The sequence below is a fragment of the Leuciscus leuciscus genome (genome assembly GCF_965113295.1).
Source record: "Leuciscus leuciscus genome assembly, chromosome: 14".
NCBI lineage: Eukaryota > Metazoa > Chordata > Actinopteri > Cypriniformes > Leuciscidae > Leuciscus > Leuciscus leuciscus.
The window spans coordinates 32,365,452-32,387,728 of NC_138738.1; the positions used below are offsets into that span (position 1 = coordinate 32,365,452).

At 36.3% G+C, this 22,277-nt stretch overlaps 1 protein-coding gene across 5 annotated transcripts; it reads left to right on the forward strand.

Annotated features, from left to right (window-relative positions):
* Window positions 1-1,627: 1,627 nt before the first annotated feature.
* Window positions 1,628-22,277, forward strand: b3galt1a (UDP-Gal:betaGlcNAc beta 1,3-galactosyltransferase, polypeptide 1a). 5 transcript variants are annotated; one of them, XM_082189561.1, is made up of 5 exons: window positions 1,628-3,168; window positions 4,167-4,212; window positions 4,727-4,754; window positions 17,792-17,955; window positions 19,268-22,277. In XM_082189561.1, exon 5 carries the CDS (start codon window positions 19,417-19,419, stop codon window positions 20,401-20,403), a length of 987 nt encoding a protein of 328 aa, XP_082045687.1. In that variant the 5' UTR covers window positions 1,628-3,168; window positions 4,167-4,212; window positions 4,727-4,754; window positions 17,792-17,955; window positions 19,268-19,416; the 3' UTR covers window positions 20,404-22,277. The 5 variants fall into 5 exon arrangements, with proteins under 5 accessions (XP_082045687.1, XP_082045688.1, XP_082045685.1 ...); XM_082189562.1 differs by lacking the exon at window positions 4,167-4,212; XM_082189559.1 differs by lacking the exons at window positions 4,167-4,212; window positions 4,727-4,754.

Here is a 22,277-nt window from a genome sequence, read left to right on the forward strand (position 1 = left end):
TAATTCGTTACATTTATATAGCGCCTTTTCTGAGACCTCAAAGCGCTTTACATAGATGGGGTAATCTCCTCAACCACCACCAATGTGCAGCATCCACTTGGATGATGCGACGGCAGCCATATTGCGCCAGAACGCCCACCACACACCAGCTTACTGGCGGAGAGGAGACAGTGATGAAGCCAATCAGTATATGGGGATGATTAGGAGGCCATGATGGACAGAGGCCAAGGGGCAAATTTGGCCAGGAAGCCGGGGTTACACCCCTACTCTTTTTCGAAGGACATCCTGGGATTTTTAATGACCACAGAGAGTCAGGACCTCGGTTTAACGTCTCATCCGAAGGACGGTGCTCTTTTTGGCAGTATAGTGTCCCCGTCACTATACTGGGGCATTAGGACCCACACAGACCACAGTGTGAGCGCCCCCTGCTGGCCTCACTAACACCTCTTCCAGCAGCAACCTGGTTTTCTCAGGAGGTCTCCCATCCAGGTACTAACCAGGCTCAGCCCTGCTTAGCTTCAGTGGGCAACCAGTCTTGGGCTACAGGGTGATATGGCTGCTGGCTGACGTTATCAATCATCAATCGATTGATCGTTATCAATCGATTACTTCATAAATGAGTCACCAATCCAAAAAAGCAGTCATTAAAATTAAAAGCTGAAGCTAATTATTTTACAAGATAACGCTTTATAAATAAGCACTGCCCCCCTTGGTTACTTTTGCAAACTCAGGCAAGCTTTAGAAGATTTCAGTGAATAGAGTGCCCTCCAACTTTTTCAGCTGTGTTGGTTTCGGAAGATTTCTTCAATTCATTCCATTAATTTCCCATAAAGATTTTAAAAAAGTCTTTGTTGAAGCGTTTTAAGCCATGAATCAGTGAATCACAACAAACTTTGAGTTGAAGCAAAAACCTGTCTACAGAGGTTTAAGGTTTGCTCAAAAACGTTTTTTAAAATGGGGCAAAAATACAAAGATACAAGACTGTGCACTTAAAGGCTTTATTGAGGTAAAGACCTACAAAGCATAATCAAATTAAAAACAATGGCGAAAAATAAAACTACTCCTTTAAAAATGTTAATTTTACATAAAAAACTATATATTTAAATTTTTTTTGCAAAATTAAAATATATTTTTAAGTATTTTGAGAGAGTATGGAGACCGGCTCGATTACGTCATTCGAGGCGCTTTATGGGAGTGGGCGGAGCTACAGAGATTTTTTGGTGTTTTGCTTGTTTCGACTCTCTGATTGGTGAAATGTTCTGTACAGAATCATGGGTAATGTAGTTTTTGCCCACACTGTTAAACATGATTGTTTTAAAACTAAGTTGAAATAACACGAGCTAACAGCTTCAACATAATAAAATACTATCGAATAACAACCTTATAGCTCACAGTAAGGTTGTCTTTAAAGGTTAATAAGCTATTGTAAAAAACCACCCAAGAGGACGTTTGAACGGCATGTAAAGAAACCAATCACAGTTCATTTTCTTCAGTGTCATGTTTAGGGGCATTAAGAGAAAGTCAATGTCCATAAGATAACAGCCCGGCGTGCAATTCATTCAAGAACGTCTAGCAAGTTTACTGCAACAATTATGCTGTGAACTTCCCATACTTAAATACAGCTTCTCAATACTCAAATTGATGCTTCCTCGTTTCCTCACTCCTCCGTCCTCCAGCCCGTGACCCGGAAACCGATTGAATTCAGCCATCTTAAAGGACATCTAAGTTCTCTAATTGTACCGCGAGGAAGCGAGGACCGAGGGGTGAGGAAGCTTCCAGAGGAGCTATGAGAGAGCATGCACAGGTGTATCCTATAAGGAAGTCTTTCTTGTCGAGAAACCTGACGCACATATAAATTCTCCTCCCACTTCACATCTGTCACAATAATTTTAATTTATGCTTTACATTTGCAGTTTAAATAAACCATATATCATATCAATAGGGCATCTTGCTTTATCTTTATTATTTATTAATTTCTTAAATAAGCAAACTTTAACAACATAAGGGCAGATCCTTTGAGCGCAGCTGATGAAGTTTTGAAGTGACGCTCGACTGATCAAGAATATTCCAATATACAAATAAGATTTCCTTTGACTCCTCCGTCCTCATTTTCTTTCCTTGCATCCTACAGGGGGTGGAGCTGAGACACGAGGAAAGGAAGCGAGGATGCACAAATAAATGAGAAGCACCCTATGACTACAATGACTTGAATCAGTATGCTTCTTAAAGGGATAGTTCACCCAAAAATGAAAATTGTGTCAATATTTACTCAAGTTGTTCCAAACCTGTATGAAGGTATGACAACTCCATAGTAATTTGTTTTTCCATATGGCCACCAATTGTTTGATTACCCATATTCTTCAAAATGGCTTCTTTTGTGTTAAGCAAAGAAAAGAAATTCATACAGGTTTGGAACAACTTGAGGGTAAGTAAATGATGACACAATTTTAATTTGGGGTGAAATGTCCCTTTAAATGAAATTGTGATATTTACCTCAGAGCAGCCAGGTGTACACCGATGGCCATTTGGGAATGTAGAGAGACACTTAATCATATCTATAGTCTTTGAATCCACAGAATTCACTTCTTTTAAAGGAATAAAATACAACTTGTACCATTTATCTTTTTTATCCTTGTACATTAGAAAAGCACTTGTCTGAAAAAAATGGCGGGCGTAATAGTTGCTAACGAATTGGTCAGGTTTTTAAAGCAGCTATGATTATTACTGTACTTCATATAGATAGATATCATTTAACACGTGGATTAATCAAATACGTGGATTAATATAGGCTATAGTCAAATAGTTAGAATTGTCATGTAACTTTAATGTATTAATTTGCTACATTAACTATCGTAAGTGGTATCTGGTAACTTAACAATGAAAGGTAAATTAATTCAGTCATCAGCCTTGCCTTATCAAAAGCAATCGTCATCTTCACCTGATGTCTTTGTAGAGAGGCTGCAGTAAGAAGTGAGGGTGTAGTACCGGTTGGCTGGCACTGGCTCGCCTCCTGCGGGCTGCTGATTGGACAGCGCTCTATAACCCTATGCAGCGCACCACCACCTCGCAACCATTCGACCGCTCGCTCGTTCACTACACAGTCCATTCGCTTTGTGCTTTGCAGACAAATGGCTGGATTTCACCAAGGCAGATAATCTGACTGAAAAGGTAGGTTGCCTCGGATTGCCACGTTTTAGTTTACCGAGTGTGTCGAACTGCGTTTGTAGAGCGTCCTTTTCTTTAAGGTGAGAGGAGCAGCGCTACAATGATCATGTGATGTTATTTTTGTGGTTTTGGGTGAAAGGAGCGATGCACAAAGCAGTCTCTGCGTATATTTTGTGATCTGTTATCAAAAGACCAGCATACATCTATTTTCATTCGTAAATATTATAAAATTGTTATGTTGCTAATATATAAATCACTAGCATGTAGTCCAAATAGACTATTATATATATATATATATATATATATATATATATATATGTATATATATAACCTATATATAGGGCCTAGTAGATATTCATTAGATTCGCACTTCCAACAAGGTCTATTTAATCAATTTAGTATTTATTTAGTATTAGTAATTATATATATATATTTATATATATATATATATATATATATATATATATATATATATATATATATATATATATATATATATATATATATATATATATATATATAAAACTAGCCTACTTATTTCTTTGCTACTTTCACTATCCCTCTAGTGACAGGTGACTGTTCCGTTGTCACTGGTAACTACTGCCAAATTATTTTGATAATTATTCACTATTTTGACAACTACTGACTAGCAGCCTAACTATTGCAATTGTTGCTGATACCTGTTCCAGTTTTACTAGTAATTATTTATCAGGTGATACTAGTACTTCTTCTTTAGATTGGATCATTGGTTTGACTTGTTAAAGGTTTTTTAAAGGGTAATGGCATTGCCTTCTCATGAATAACCAAGGAGACCAATCACACATTTAAATCCAGTGTAAACTGTAAATCTAAAAAAAAAAAGTGCATCACATCTGTTAAATTCGCCTAGCATTGATTTTAAACCTACAAAATAGTCTCTGAATTAAGATCAGTTTTTCCCCATAACATTAAAAATAACATGCATTATCATAGACTGTTGCAGTGATGATGTATTTTTAAAGGCCAACCCAGAAGTCTGGTTCCCTCTACCAATTTAAAGGGTAATGGGTAAAGGGTAAGGATTTTTTTTTCTTTGGCTTTTGGACAACTACAAAAAAAAAAAAAAGCTCTAATTGCACAGTTTGTTCATCATGATAATCTTCACAAATTAACAACTTTTATGAATTTTGAAGCCTAAATACAACATAGGCTATAAACGATCTACACCATGGTCGCATTACTTAAACGTCACCACCATTAGGCTTAGTTCCTACAACTTTTTCAGTCTCTTTTTAAAAATTGTTTTCCTGAAAGTGTGTGATTCTACACACAATACATAAACCATCGTATTCCATCAACACTGACATATGGTTTAACCATATGAAAAAGAGTCCTTTAAAAAGAGTCTTTAAAAGGATAGTTCACCTTACACAAAAATGAAAATTCTGTCATCATTTACTCACCCTCATGTGTCATTACAAACCTGAAATTACTTTTTTGAAATTGGTTCAACATTGGACCCCACTGGTTGTCATTGTATTGGCAAAAATCGTTTCAAATGATCTTCTTTTGTGTTTCACAGAAGAAAGAAAGTTTGGAACGAGACGAGGGTGAGTAATATCTATTTAAGTCTTTGGTGTAGATCCTAGGGCGAGGACAGCATGGGAAAGCAACAAATTGTCAATAGTATAATCAATATTGTGAAGACAGTTTTGTGTTCAAATGAGATCTACACCCCTGCCTGGAGGCCATATTTACATTTCAGATGATGAGGTTTTTGTGTGACACTAGGTACTTTATATGGAGCTTTTTGAAATGAGTGCTGCTATGCATCATATTGTGCAGTTTGAATGGAGGCCATCCTACAGATCTGACCTCTGTCAGTCTGTTACTTTTTGTTTAGTGTAGAGAGATTAGTTATTCACGAGGCTGTTGGCATGCTCTTAATACAGTCAGCTTTCTTTTTTTTTTTTTTACCATGATTTGGGTGGTTGACATGCTTTTGATTAAGTGCTTTTGGGGATTAATTCTGTTGAGCTATAGCAATTACACCCTCCTGCATAATCAAGAAACTTTTATGGATACTTTAAAGTTGTACTGTAGCTAATTTACGTTTTCTCATCCCTGTAAGCTGGCATGACATGACATTCCAAAAGGTATCTGAGAGCGTGACTTAAATTTGGACTTTTACAGTAAATATTTAGGGCCCTTAATAGCATATGTCCCTTGCCCTGAGGCCCTGATATAGCACATCTGTCTGAGCACCTAATTTCTTTTTTGATTGCACATTTATAGCAAAATTATTTAATTACATTCAAATTTTACTTTCAATACATCTACATCTGTCAGTGTGTTTTTACTTTTATAGTGATATTTCATAGTTATTGTGAAGTGAAAGGTATAAATTCCCATTCCTATGTATTTTCCCTGACTTTCTTTTGCTGACGAATAAGTTTACTGCAGAACTGGAAATATAATGTCATTGTATTAGTTGTGTGTGTGCTTGTGGTTTTGGTAAACCCTACGTTTTTGGGACCAAATGTTACCATGAGGATAGTAATAACAGAAATGTTTTGGTCCCCATGAGGAAAACGACTTCTAAATCATGTATTTATTTAGGCCTATTTATTTATTTATTTTTGAAAACATAAAAATACAGAAAGTTTTCTGTGATGGGTAGGGTTATGGTTAGGGGACAGAATATACAGTTTGTACAGTATAAAAATCATTATGTCTATGGAAAGTCCTCATAAAACATGAAGGTGTGTGTGTGTGCATGTGTGTGTGCATGTGTGTGTGCATGTGTGTGTGCGTGTGTGTGCGTGTGCGTGCGTGTGCGTGCGTGTGTTTTTCTAACCCGGTGGGGACTTCAATCTGAATGCACACAGACTCATGGGGACTCGTGTCACAGTGGGGACCTAAATTGAGGTCCCCATGGGTACACAAGCTTATAAATCATATAGAATTACTTTTTTTGGAAATGTAAAAATGCAGAAAGTTTGCTGTGATGGGTAGGTTTAGGGGTAGGGTTAGTGTAAGGAGATAGAATATACAGTTTGTACAGTATAAAAACCATTAAGTCTATGGAGAGTCCCCACAAAGATAGTGAACCAGACGTGTGTGTGTGTGTGTGTGTGTGTGTGTTTGATTTCTATCTAAGTAGAGCAGCTTCTCTCAGAGCTATAAGGGACAACAAACCCACTTGCATACCAATTACACTTTCTTGTTTAAGCATTTCTTATCCACATAAATATTTAAATAGTGGAGAGTATCTTGTTTCTAAAGTGCAGTTGAAACAGTTCTGATGTATATCAAAGCATTTATTAGAACCCAACAGGCTATCAATAATGTTAAATGCATTCATCAGTATTAAGACAGAAAGTGCTTCTGACCATGAAACGTTTGTCGCCTTCTGAGACTCGTTGGTTCATTGCCTATGGACTACTTGCACAACTACTTCTGAGTTCTACTTCGTACATATCGGGAGTTTCCGGTTAGAGCATTCAGCACACCCAGAGCATCAATAATAACTAACTAAGACCAAACTTATTTTAAAAAACGAACACTTACTTAAATCAGCGTGATTAAAAACTCCCTAAAATGACAGAAAACATATTTGGACTTCATGGGGAGGCGGGCTTTATGACCTTTACTGGGACCAGCCACCGGGGGGCGATCGAGACACTTTGGCTTCACTTTTCAGCACTTGTGCGGCAGGCTCACTGAAGCTGCCTGTATTTCACCCATAGACAAAAGAAATGGACACAGCGACCCCATAGGTTTCAACGGAGAAAAGTGAAGTCAATTAGAAGCTCTCACTTCCTGATGGTCGAGCGTACTGCGCAGACTCAAACTGAGCTTGACGACGTAGATGTGACGTGAGCAACCCGTCTGTCTTCTAGTAGCTGTGCCAAGAGAAATCTGAATCATTCCCTTCCGAAACTTGCAGAGACGGAGAGTGTGAGTAGGAGGTGTTCATGAGCTAGGAGCAGGAGAAACTTTTGCTAAGTATTCTGATTAATTATTTTGTCATTTTGCCTCCACGTCCCCCCAATTGCCCGCGAGCTTCTCCTCCTGTCCATACGGTAATCTCTCTACTGTGCGACAGAGAGTCGCGTGGTTATGACGCAATCGTTAGCCTATTTTTACAAAAACTGCTTCTACGGGGCCATAACGTAAGATACAAGGTAATGGAGCCTTTTATACATTTTCGTGTTTCTTTAGAAATAAATAATGGAAAAATTGAGTCTTTAAATGCCTCAGTTGTAAAGTTATTCGCTGTCAAAGTGACGCCAAAATGAATGGGAGTCAATGGAATGCTAACAGCAGGTGATGGTCTGCTAATCAACGCCGGCGCCCGGGGAATCTTCAGTTTTTTTTCCGAATGACTGCCCCCCGATTTCACCCTGTAGTGAAATAATGGCGTATTTTTAACAGCTGCAGCTTTCTCAGATCGGCTTGAGTTGGATTAAAACTTTGTTACGATGATGTTACAATGAGTTTGGAAAATTCGTCACACAGTAAACATCAGAATATGTCTCCTGTCTATAAAAATGTAGAAATTTCGACACTCATTTTAGGCAGCGTTTGTTCAACTCAATGACCACACTCACCACAGTACATTGAAAGTAAACATAACCGGAAACAAGTGAGATGTACTATATCCAAACGGAAGTGTGTCACGAAGCTCAGTGCAAGTGGTCCAATATTGATTAACATTTTTTTTATTAACTTTAATGTAAATGTAAATGTGGGATTTGAACTAATTGACTTTATAGGGCTAATGTGATAATTTCCATTTTTTTTATTCTCTGAGGTCATTGTAAATTATTTACTAACAATATGCTAGTAAACAATCATACAACGCAACACCTGTACCATGATGGTAGTTGAACAGACTCAGGGTTACAGGATTGGTTTTGAGTTGATAAAACCAAACCAATCCAACGAGGCTTTGGTGGTACTAATCATCACATATGATGCTGATCATCAACTTTCTCTGTCAACTCAGGCTTTGATCCTGAGTTTAGGTGTGACATCAGTAGCGAACAGCCAATCACATGCTGAGAAAGAGTGAAACTGAGATTTATTTCTCGCGAGAGAAGCAGCGCGATTCACTACAGAATATTACGAGATTGAAAAATATAAAGAATTTAAACAAATTTGCACAGCAAGAAGAAAATAGCTGTCTATGAAACAGGACAACTAAAATAAAAAGTCTTGCTATATCAGTGCAAGTAAAAGTTGTGAAGTTAGTTTATACATCTGATAAAGGCTGAGAAAATGTAACATTTAAGCTCACATGTAGTCATTTTATAGTTTTATCTATTGATTCTTAAGCATATTTATATTACCTTTATATATTTATTCAATTAAACTGTGCGTAATAATAATTGATCAACTAAATTTGTACATGTGTGATCAATTAAGGGTACAATAATTACCTTAAATAATATCTAAATCATACAAAAGTATTATTCTAAATAAGCATTACTAAAAGCCGGGCGATTTTGTCTTTAAAAATCATTTGCTGTGTAGTGATCTTTAATTTGGAGTGGAAACAGGTGGAGTGACTTTATCGCATCAGACATGTGTCACTTTGCTCACAGCTGATTGGTCCAAGTTTGGTTTGCAACCTCTTTCCTGGAGCATAACCTGCCCCGGACCAGGTTAGCCGTGGAGCGTAAGAAGTTACTATGGTGATGAACACTGCTAAAAGCCAAACCATTTTCATGGTGCCTAAAACCCAGGGTTGGCGCAAACTAAACTGAAACGTATCGGGCTAGCCACCTAAACCGGCTTCAAGGTATAGGCCAGTGCATTATTCACTTTGTATTTTAATAAGTCCCCTTTTTAAACCTGGTAACTATGTAAATATGAAAGTATGTCCCTTGGAACGTGGCCAAATCAATTCAAATTCCAACTCATCAACTGAATTGAATAATCCTGAGCTGGTTTGATTTGAACATGCATTTTTAGATTTTTTAGAGAGTTTGTAATTACTATATATAATTGAATTTATATATTTATTATGTTTTTGCTATTTGTTTATTTTGAATTGACAATATGAGTGAGTGGGGGGAAAAAACATGTCAGCCATTGCTGTTGAAGCCAGTGCCAGGAAGGATACACACAGCCTCAAGATTTATTATTGGTGAGAGAATCAGTTTCCAGCATCTGTTTATTGATCAGTAAATCACAGAAAGCCTTACATTATAGCAAACACAATTATACACATGACAAATATGCAGCCATTGAACCGAGAAATATGGTTTAGTCTCTGGCAGACATTATTGACCTGCATTCAGAACAGACAGAGTCAGTCAGACAGACAGAGAGAGAGAAGAGACCAAGACAACACTGACTGTTTTTTGTTTGTTTGTTTGTTTATAATAATAATAAATAAAAAATGTAATCAATAAAAGAAAGATTTGCCAGTGGAGTAAGAAAAAAAAATATTCAGTTAAATTTTTATTTGTTTTAAGATTATAATATGATTAGATATTTTTACTGAAAACAAACCAAAAAAATACTGAGAACTTTTTTTGCAGTGCATTTAGTACAGCTTAATATAGTGGTAGCAGTAATGGTCAGTGGAAGCTGACTCAATATGTGAATCAAATTATGTCTGCTAGATTCTAAAACATAATCCCCATCCATCAGTATTCAGCTGCCTGTCTAATTTGCCAATAAAATGAAGTGTCTGAATGTAAATGTCCAGTTTGTATTTTGTATTATCATTGGTAATGCTGCTATGACCCAAAACATATCCAGGTATAATATAGGCTAAGAAAACAAAATGTATATTTCTTCAGTATCTCTCTCCTTCTCCCAAAATTGAAAATTTGGTAATCATTTATTCACTCTCATCATGTCATTCCAACCACCCATGGCTCTTTCTGCCATGGAACACAAAGGAAAGAATTTTGAAAAATATCCTGGACGCTTTTCTATACAATGAAAGAAATTGGAAAATCGAGTGATTGTGCTCCTGTCACGTCTGTTATGGTTGTTGGTTCACTGTTTTGAAGTTTTCTCATTGTCATGTTTCTTGTCATGTCATATGATCAGGTCATGTGCTTCTTTTCCTCTCGGTGTGTTCGACTACTGCTCTTGACTGAATAACTTTTTTAAGCTTAAATAAGAAAGAATACATTTATATTTCATTTATATAGTGAACAGACTATACAATATAAAAAAAAAATGCTGTACTAATGTACAGTACATGTTAAATAAGCCTGTTGTACTTGAAAAACTTAATTTGTTTAATTAATTTTTTTGTTATATTGTATTTGTCCTATTTTTTGCCTTTTTTCTTATTTTTAATAACAGAAATGAGATATAATAACACAAAATTAGTATTTGTTCTTATCGCCCACCCCTACTTACAGGGGTATCTTGTCATTTGTCTTTGTGTATATATAGCCCTCATGTTCCCATTGTCTAGCTTTGCTTTGCGTTACCGCTGCTGGTGAATTTGTGTCCGGTTCATGCTCAAGTCAAGTATTTATTGTTGTATTTGTTCATGTTTTGTCATGCACATGGGTTCGGACTACTCGCCTCCCTTGGACTTATGTGACCACTCCAAAAGGACAAAAAAAGCAGTAACCGCCATACCATAACAGTAGGCCATAGGATTATTTATTATATTATATTCGCTGCATATGATATCCCACAGTCCTTTGTGTGCAGTTTCTTGTGTAACTAATTAGCTCAAAGAGGAAATATGAATAATTAATCATAACTTATGATCAATTATGAACATTTGAATCTGTTAATCTGGTTAACTTGATAGCTAAATTACTATTACAATTAATCAGTTCGTCCAGCTAACACTTTTGATTATTCATTAATTTTAAGAAAAGGTTATTATGCTATGGAAAAGATTCATCCAACCATGAACAGAACCATCAACCATTTAGTCGGTTAATTGTACGATACTTGCATTGCCGTTGCAGTTAAAGCAGTTTAGTTTAAATCAAGTTCCTGATTTAATTTAATTCAGTGAGTCGATGGCGTTGAAGTTGCAATCGATCTTTTCTGCATTGAAGGAATAAAGAAGATATGATGAACTTGCACGGTTAGTTCGACTCTGTCATGGTCGAGGAAGTTGCACATGGCTTGATGCGTTGGGCCTACCGGCCCGTGACCGGCCCGCAACCGTTTCCAGTCCCACACACGTACAGCAACCAGCATAAGCAGAGGAGGAACTTGTGTGGAGGCTTTAAATCTCTGAGGATGGCCTGTCCTCCTAGGTTAGTTAGCCAATCGTACTTAAGCTTTCGGAGGGAAAGTTTTACGGCTCGTTGTGTTCTTACAGGGCATTTGCATCTGTAACTGGATTGGGTGCTGCATAGGCATAAACATATGATATACACAATCATGCAGGTCATCAAAATACAAATTCTTAGATACCCAGAAAAATATATTTGTGATCTTAATTAATCGAATAATAATAACACATTCATCACAGGATTGATACATAGGCAAAAGCACTATATAAGAATGTGTGACCACATAGGGAAATGGGATGCATGATTGTATAGCCTATGTCTCGAGTGATTATTCGACTGAGTTGGAATAGGGTACATTATCTAATAATTCTATCATGATGCCAGCTAGCAGCTAAATGTAAGTCCAGTCCAGTCAATGATGCATGCATAGAACAAAATTCAATACAAGAGACACCATACCAGACAGTAATAACACATACACACAGTGTCCTGGGATGCATGTTCATTTATAGATCAGTTCGTCTATAAATTCATGCAGGAAAGTCTGTTTAAGGGCTATGGGTCTTTCCTATGGCCTGATTCAAATGACTTCAAATGAGCTCTGCATTCTTTTAAATCATAAAACCATGGCAACTAGAGGCCTGGTTCTATTACTTTGGGGATTGTAACAGACACCTTGTTTTGTGGTCGGTGAGGGTTTTAAAGATTATTTGTTAAATATAACAAATACTTTTGTCTGATTTGTCTCAGTCGGTTTAGGTGCTTAGTGGAATTTAAAGGAGTGCTTAAGGAATACTTGATTAAGTGAAGTCTTAACTGACTGGGCAGCAAAGTCACACTGTATGGGTTTAGAATGACATGAGAGTTAATGATGACAGAATTTTGGGTGAACTATCTATCCATTTAAAGAAGAAGGAGAGAGAAATTACCAATATATTGAGAAGGATATATATATATTTTGTGGTCTTAGCTGCCATGAAACAATCTGGATCGTTTTCTGGACACAGCTGTGCATATTGTGAAAGATAAGTACACTTTAGCTTACTTTTAAAATGAGTACTTATTCTGGAATTAATTTAAAATAAAATACTTAACTATGAACTAAATGTAATGTTTTCAGACAAGTGTAATTCTTTAAAGCATGCACAAAAGACTGATTTAATGTTTAAATGTAGTTTAAAGTAAAACTTTTAATTTGGCATTATTAAAAAGTGATTGTCATGAAAGTCATGAAAGTATATGCTCTTTAAGTACATTTAAGTGGCATTTTATTTAATCAATATTATATCATCTGTAATCACAGTTTTTTTTATATACTTTTATGATTTGAAGTACACATGAAGTGCACATTCAACAATTAAGCACAAGTTTTTTTCACAAGGATATTACCTTGGAAATGGTTAATGACCCAGAAACAATTTCATGCATATGCAAATTTACTGCTAGAGAGAGACACACAAACATGCACATTGGGTTTTCATGTTTTATGGGGACTTTCCATAGACAATTATTTCTATACAGCACAAACTTTATTTATATCCCCTAAACCTACCATGTACAGAACATTTTCTGCATTTTTACATTTTCAAAAACATCACCTATAGTATGATTTATAAGCTGTTTTCCTAATGGGGACCAAAACATTTCCCCACAAGGACAAGGATTTTCAATATTGCCATCTTTGTGGTAATGTTATGATTTGTCCACACGCACGCACACACACACACACACACACACACACACACACACACACACACACACACACACACACACACACACACACACACACACACACACACACACACACACACACACTTCCAGGAAGTACAGACTTGCTAAATCAGTATGTAATGTGTATCACTTCAGAGGTTGTTCTTTAGCTTACATACTGTGGCATTTGCAGCATTTGCATGTATCTGACCTTTATAAAGAAAAGGACAGGGAGGCTGGTGTTGATCTGATGCAAAGAAGGGGGAATCAAGATGAAGAAAATATTGTTTGTATAGTGGAGACTCTTGCACCCCATCTTATTTTTAGGACCAAAACCCATCCTTCTATCCATCAATCAACAAATCTCTTTCCATTCTGCCATCATCCTTTGCTATTTCTACTTACATTGATTTGACATACCTATTAATAAACATTTTATCAAATGCCTGTAACCTGATTTTACAGGTAGGCCTAGATTAGAAAGTGCTGTTTGTCTGTAAAAACGGTAATATTTTGATATGATTACATTTTAAAATAATTGTTTTGTATTTTATTATATAATTTTTTTTAAATGTATTCCTGTGATGGCAAAGCTGAATTTTGAGAGGCCATTACTTTATTTTTCAATTATAAAAAGATGTGTACAAATATCTGGTTAATTTTGTCATAGTGTCAAAACAAGACTTTTATCTTACTTCCTGTCCTGAGTGCCATGTTTGTAGTTTGTTGTAGTTTTTCCCAGTGATTAGTCCCTGATTGTTCCCAGGTGTGTCTTGTTCGCTTGCTTCCTCTGTTCTTTGTTGGTTGTTGTCCTTCCATGAATGTCGTTTGTACTATAGTTTTCTATAGCATTGCATAGACAGTAATTTTTAAAGTTAAAGTCAAATTAAAGTTCTAATTTGATTTATCTTTCACAAAAACCTGCTGTTATAACGGGTGTTTAGACTTTTTATATGCACTGTATGTTAAGTTATATTTAATTATTACATGGCTTGGTTGAATTCTAATGTAGAATGTGGTCTACATTAGAATTCTGCTGCTAGTATAACACACCGTTGCCATGAAAAACAGAGCGTTGCTATGGACGCAGGATTCTAACCGTAGAGACGGAATGGACTATTTTCTTTAGCGGACGCTAAACAATCAATATTAAGATTTTTACAATACAAAGATTTTTAAATCAATAAACACCTTTTTAAATCAATATTTTGTGTCAAATTATTGATTTATCCCTTACTTATTTGGCAGACTCTTTTATCCAAAGTGACTTAAATTGCATTCAATGTGTATCCCTTTATTATTCAAAAAAAATAAAAAATAAAAATAAAAAAATTGAAAAGGTGGAAGAAACACTTCAGTCCAAATTGCAGAATATCTTTAGTATGTGTGGCACGGGGTTATTATCGTTACCTGGAACTAAAACCATTTTTAAAAAATCATTACTTGAAATAAAATAAGCATTAACTGAAATAAAATATAAAAAAAGTAAAAAGTAAATATACTGTATATATATATACAGTATATATATGATACTAAAATAACATTGGTGTGGAAAATTATGCTTGGTGTCTTATGTGCTGAAGATGCTTTATACTGACTAACACAGAAAACAGCCGTGGCCCAGTCTCTCCGGTATCTAACCAAGGTTAATCGAGGTTCATAGAAACATTACCAACAGGCCAGAAAAAAAGGATGAGTCGCTTTTCTCTCCCAAGTGAGGTTCAGAGGGAGGAGACGGGCTCACAAATCGCCTCTGGCTCTGCTGTTGGAATCCTTCCCAGACATTTGCTGCTGATGTTGTTGTTTGTTCGGCTTTTGTTTTCAGGTGCATAATATCTGCTGAAGTGCAATTTTGCAATGGAGACAGATAGATCTTTTCACCAAGTCTACCTTTAGTTTACAGTCCCACCCGCAGCACCATCTGTTTATGTGTATTTTTGTGGGGGATTTCATTAAAAAGTAGGGGAGACCGGGGACTGTTGCAACAGGGGATGGTTGCAACATGTCATTTTTCTCCAATCAGAAAGAAGCTAGAGTGATGACACTCACACTGCACATGCACAGTTAGACACTCCCCCCACCAAGAAGACAGAAGACATATTCAACATCTGCTGCTGCATTTATTGAACAAAACTTGTTTTGGAGGTATTAAATAAAAAAAATTTCATGAGATGTATTTTTGTCATACTGTCCTGACATTTTCTATGAGTTAATCAAAACTTGCTTAGTTTGAATTATTGTTTTGTTGACTTCTAAGTGACATGGTTAGCATGTGTCAAAGTCAGTGTGTCTAGCAGGCATATGATGTTCTGTCATGGCTGATAGGGTTGGGGACGGTTGCAACAAGTTATAAATTGCATGTTTAATAAAAGTTTGTTGCATTGCAAATTGTTCAATTCTTCCTGTCTGACACTGAAATATGGAGAGATTGAATAGCATCTGTAACTCCTGCACACTGAATCTACGTAGGCATATGTTCTACACAAACAAACAAAACTCAATAACTGTTATTTGATAAATATGACTAAATAAATAAATAATAGGCTACAATAATATTATTGTATAAATAAATAAGACTATAATATTATAGTAGGCCTAAAAATGTTAATATTTTCAGAATTCTATGCTCATTGAGACAAAAAGCTAAAGTTAATTAGAGAAATTTAAGGTATTTTTAACATGTTGCAACCGTCCCATGGTTGTGTTGCAACCGTCCCCTGGGTCGGGGTCAGTTGCAACATCTGACTTCTTCCATTCAAATAAATACTGTGAACGATATGTCATATGTAATCATGTTTAAATGGTATGGGTAATTAGCAGACAGATGCAAGTTTAACATATACAAATTTGGTTGGTCTAGTCCAAATAGTCTCTAGGCTAACTGAGAGAAATGCAAAAAGTGTTGCAACCGTCCCCGCTCGGTCTCCCCTATTCTTTTTAAATGTGCTATTTAAAAAAAAAAAAAAAATTCATTTAAATTCAAAGGCCCATTTATAAAGAGAGCCATTTACTTCATTCCTCAATGAAAAAAAAACCATTTGAACAAATCGAATGAATTAATGATTCAGTGTCTTACTGGCAGTTTTAGTTTCTTGCTTAGAGTGTCATTTAATAATTTTTTTTATCATATTTTGGGGATAGTTTGCCCAAAATGAAAATTCAGTTTATTACCTTTAATCACCCTCATGTTGTTTCAAACCTGTATGACTTTATTTCTTTTGTGGAACCTAAAAGAAGATATTTTGAAGAATGTTGGTAACCAAACTGTTTTGGTCTGTGTATATATATTAATATTTATAAATACCAATTCAGATGCAGCTTCTGAAAAAAAAAAATATATCATGGCCGTTGTAGCCTAAAAGTCTATGTGTAATAAATTCTATGTTGAATCAAATAAAATATTTCTTTCTAAAACTACTTTTTGTAATGTCTTTTTAGTGCTTTTCTCATTTAACACAATAATGACTTTAAATCATGTGAGAAATTACCCCCAAAAAGGGGGTAATTTCTCACATCATGTAATTAGATAAAAAAATGAATCACTTGACAGCCCTATATATATATATATATATATAGAGAGAGAGAGAGAGAGAGAGAGAATTTTATAGTTAAAAAAGCAGCTGTGATTGTCAGAACTTTACGGTACAAAAAACACAGTAGCAAAATTTTAAAAGACAACCACCATAAAAACAGGTGGTAATGAGAAAATCATCATGTTGACTAGTTCATCAGTAATTTCACACACACACACACACACACACACACACACACACACACACACACACACACACACACACACACACACACACACACACACACACACACACACACACACACACACACACACACACACACACACACACAAAAGTAGCTTTTCCACAAGTTAAGGTAAATACTAATATAGCCTATAGAAGGTGCATGGTGTCACACACAAATACACACCATCATCACAAACACTAAAATACACAATAAATATTAATTTAACAACATAAGATGTGACATAAAAGTATAATGTACATAACTAATAACAAAGCACTAAGAAGAAACATTTCATTGATGAAAACCCATCAAATGGGTTCTGTCACAGAAAATTCTAGGAATGTCAATTTACTTTTTTTATTGTAAATTACATGACGACTTGTTCTTTTTCACTTCCAATATTGTACATTTAACAGTAAAATTACATGAAATGTCTGATTAGATCTACAGATTTTGACTGTACAGAGTAAATCATCTTATAGTTAACCAATTGACAGGGTTTTACTATTATTTTATTTATACTATTCATTTTATATAATATCCTGGATATATAGACATGGATTTATAAAGATTATACTGAAGTCTATAAGATATTTACTGTACTGTATGTCTAATTCAAACAAATTTATACTTGCGTACAGTTTATTTTTGTAAGTATTATATTTATAGAATTATCTGTTTAATAAATCAGATAAAGTACAGTAACTGGAGAACCTAAGATGCTGAGAGGGCTAGAATGACGATCGTGTGTGTGTGTGTGTGTGTGTGTGTGTGTGTGTGTGTGTGTGTGTGTGTGTGTGTGTGTGTGTGTGTGTGTGTGTGTGTGTGTGTGTGTGTGTGTGTGTGTGTGTGTGTGTGTGTGTGTGTGTGTGTGTGTGTGTTACAGTACATTCAACATTCAGATACATTTAATTTTTCTATATTTTTCTGTTTTTCTATTTTAGATTCGCTTTCACACTCAAATCTGGGAAGACAACAAACCCCCTAAAGAGGACAGCTTGGCATCCTGCTGCACCTGAACTGAGCATCTCCATCCACTCCACCCTATATGCTTTATTAATGATGTCGGAACAGACGCAATGCAGTGATGATCCACAGTGATTAGAAGGTCAATCATAATGAAGTGGATTCAAATCTCAGCAGATCAGAAGAGTATAGAAGCTTCTAGAAACATCTAGAACAGTGGTTCTTAATCATTTTGACTCAAAGTCTACTCATTGTCTAACACAATTTTAGATGGGATATTTCTATTAGAATTATGAAAAAGCTGTCTTGTTCTTAATTGTTTTTATAAACAAAAATAGATACTTAATGAGGGGGGGGGGGGGGGTATATGATTTCTAGATTTTATGTATTTTTAAGCATTTTAATAAAGTTGAATTGTTTTAATTTATTAGTAATATTATTAATATAAATTGTATTAATAATAATAATAATATATTAATTTGAATAACTGGTTGCACTTTATTTTACAGTAAATCTACATATGTTTAAGGGATTCTATTTCTAAGGGAAACAACTACATTATGTTTAAGGGATACTTCACCGATTAGCATTAAGCTTTGTATCAGTAGAAACCTGGTAGTATTTTCGAATGATCGTGCGTTCCTCCCTCATGTCCCCCTGAGACAAGAGATTTCTGTATTGTGTGTCTGGAAAAAAAACTCAGATGACGCAAAATTCATAATTTTGCGTCATCGGAGGCTTTTTTGACCAGAAGCTAGAGACTACAGCCAGTAGGAGGAGCTCGTTCCGCATGTTTTCAACCCGCCCATAGGGGGTGGGATTTCATGATAAAACGCTGTCTTTTCAGTTTCGAGTCAACTATAGCCTAGTTGTATCATTTCTTCCGATACTGCCCTCTGTAACCGGTAGGCGTGGCTTGGGAGTGGCCTCGTTGGGCAGCGAAGCAAGTGCATTCTGGGAGTTGTTGTCTTCATCCACATGAGCCAAAAAATACATTTTCTGCCTTTTCTCAGTCTAGAAGGCACCAACTTCTAAAATAATTTCACATTTCTACTACATAAATGACCCAATTTAAACACACATTCATCTTTCCAGTGGTAAAATATCCCTTTAAGATTAGGTTTCGGTGAAGGTTCAGGGTTAGTATCTAGTTATTACCTAGTTATTTAATTACTATAATAAGTACATAGTATGTACATGGGGAACAGGATTGTAAAATAAAGTGCTACAAATAATTTTAAGTCATCCCATGGAAGTTTGCTGATGCACCTAATTGGTCCTGGCCACTTGGTTGAGAACCACCGATCTAGAATGAGAACGAGTAAAGATAATGCTTTCTTTGTCCTTTATCAATAACTGCATATGAAAGAATATAGATATCCATTTAAATAACAAGAGATAATTGGTAGCATTTGGTACGTGAGGAAAATGTTGAGTAATGTTTGTGTTTCCAGAACGAATACATCTGAGCAAAACTAAACCAGCACTGACATCAAAAGATGGAGGGCTTGTGCTCATTTGAGCCATGTTTTCCAAATAGCTACACGTGATTGGCCTGTGGGCTGAACACGTGTGATTGGCAGGTGATCCAGCCACTGACGAGATGCCATCCAAGGTGTCATGCCTGTATTTGCTGACTGTGGTCTGCTGGGCCAGTGCTCTGTGGTATCTCAGCGGCTCCCGGCCCTCAACCACCTACGTGGGTCAGATGACCTTCGTCCGCAAACCGCTCCCGCGGCTCTCGAAGAACGACACGCTCAGCAATATCCGCACGCGTACTCTGAACCCACACAATTTCAAGTTCCTCATCAATGAGCCCAAAAAATGTGAAGGCACAACGCCCTTTCTTGTCCTCCTCATCAGCACCAACCACAAGGAGTTTGACGCCCGGCAGGCGATCCGGGAGACGTGGGGAGATGAGAACATATTCGCCGATGTTCGCATTGTCACGCTGTTTCTTCTCGGGTTCAGCACTGAACCTGTGCTCAACCAGATGGTGGAACAAGAGAGCCAGATCTTCCATGACATCCTAGTCGAGGACTTTGTGGATTCCTACCACAATTTGACCCTGAAGACTCTCATGGGGATGCGGTGGGTGTCCTCATTCTGCCCAAATGCACAGTACATCATGAAAACCGACAGTGATATATTTGTCAACATGGACAACTTAGTGTTTAACCTGCTGAAACCCAACACCAAACCAAGGCACCGCTTTTTCACGGGTCGCGTGATAAACGGAGGACCCATACGTGATGTTCACAGCAAGTGGTTCATGTCTAGAGAGCTCTACCCTGAAAGCAGGTACCCTGCTTTTTGCTCTGGGACTGGATACGTGTTCTCCGGAGACATGGCGGAGCTGCTCTATAAGACCTCCCTACATACGAGACTCCTGCATCTGGAGGATGTGTACGTGGGACTGTGCCTGCGGAAACTAGGCATTCAGCCCTTCCAGAACAATGGATTCAATCACTGGAAAATGACCTATAGCCTATGCCGCTACCGAAAAGTGTTGACTGTACATCAGATTTCACCAGAGGAGATACTGAGAATATGGAACGATATGTCCAACAAGAAACATCTCAAATGCTAACAAATAGTTGAGGAATATGTTGATAAAACCTAAGACAATATGTGATACTGAAAAAATTGTTATTTAGTGGTGTTTACAGGACTATTTAGGGCTTTTCACATTTGAAATAGTAAATCGTGGGTCATTATAAACCCTGGGGAAACAGAATCCTGGGTTATCTTGGGTATTCATAAGCTGATGTTTCACACTGTACATAGACCTTATTCAGTGCAGCACCACGACCGGTCTGAAAGCTAGGCTGTGAGGGATAGGCTTTCAGTGTTTTCAATTGCACCTGCTGTAAAAAGCTGTATAGCTGCTAGGTCACTTATAATTTTCAACAGCTCATGTTGTTTGGAGTTTTTTGTCTACTGCAATTTCTTGGAATGATATTTTTTGCAGTGTTTTGTCAGTAGAACAATCCGAAAACACATTAAATAACAGTACAAGCCACTGAAGAGATTCCTTTCTGTCCCTCACAGCCTCACTTTCGTTCCCGTTAAAAATCAAACATGGCGTGCTTTGAATAAGGTCTATTCCTAAACCCTGGGTTAACGTTCTTATTTGTGGTGTCAGTGTCATTGATTGGACGAACGCACGCAGCACGCGATCTGTTTGCATAAAGGCCTTGCGCATTCTATATTATCGACTGTATTATCAAGTTAATATCGAATGGACTTTTCAAACTTTAAAAGGTAAGAATGAAACGGGGAGTTTCATGTCACCATTTGACATTTTCCCCTCAAACGCTGAAACATAACCTACAGTTTATACAAGTGTCATGTGGTGTTTCTGTGACTGACAATTGGCACCATAATTAACACTGCAAAAGCGGTGCTAACCCTGGCTTGCTCCGGAGCAGGGTTTCATAACCACGGGGAAAAAGAGGTAGACCTACTTATCTCGCTTCTAAATTACAAGTGTGAAATGTCCCTTTACCTGGGGTTAAAAGCGGGGTTTAGAATAAGGATAACCCAGGGATGATTGCAGTGTGAAAAGCCCTTTTGTGACCCTTCAGGTCTGATAAAGCAATACAGTCTGTATCCTCATGAAGCTGATGTCAGTCTGTAGGGTAGGGTCAAACTGAAGTATTTGCAATGGTAATAATGATTTTAAACAGGTTTGCATATTTACAAACATTATTTATATACCAGGCCGCTGTGAATTGCTTTATAATAATAGTATCAACTTTCAAATGAACTGTATTATATGAGAATTTACTATCACAAATGTCTGTCATAAACTACATTTATTCTGTATATCTCTCTCAAATGAATGATATCTATAGATTAACCTACAATAATGCATATGTATATGTATTAAAGCCTTTGCAAAGCAGTAAAGCTCAGTTCTATAACTGTGAGTAAAGGAACATTTTGCTTTTGTTTAGGTTACAATGAAATAATGATGCAAAATTAGATGGTATATGCACACTTTAATTTTGCATGCAATGCTCACTTTTGTTTCTTAAAGGGGGTGTATTATTTTTTATTTTATTTTCATATATATAATTTGTGTGGTTTTTAATTTTTTTTGTAATATTACATTTTCTTTTGTTATTTTTGTATTTGTCCCTTAAGGTTTTGCACCAAAATATATCATATAACTATTTTCCAACCTCTCTTTTACCCTTATAATGTATTAGTTGAGAAAGTTACAGTTTGTTTTAATGGTACAATTAACATTTTATTTAAAATAAATGAACATTTAATTTCTCATGATGACCAGTTTACATAAGCAATACTCCAAGCAATCTGACTAAATTTGAGAATCTGAGCAGCAGGCTTAAACTAGTCATCCAAGCATACAGTAACCCCATATAATATCACTGGGCCAAAAATGTGAACTTTTCATTTTTACAAATAGTATGTATTTTTGACAACCATCTTGAGTGA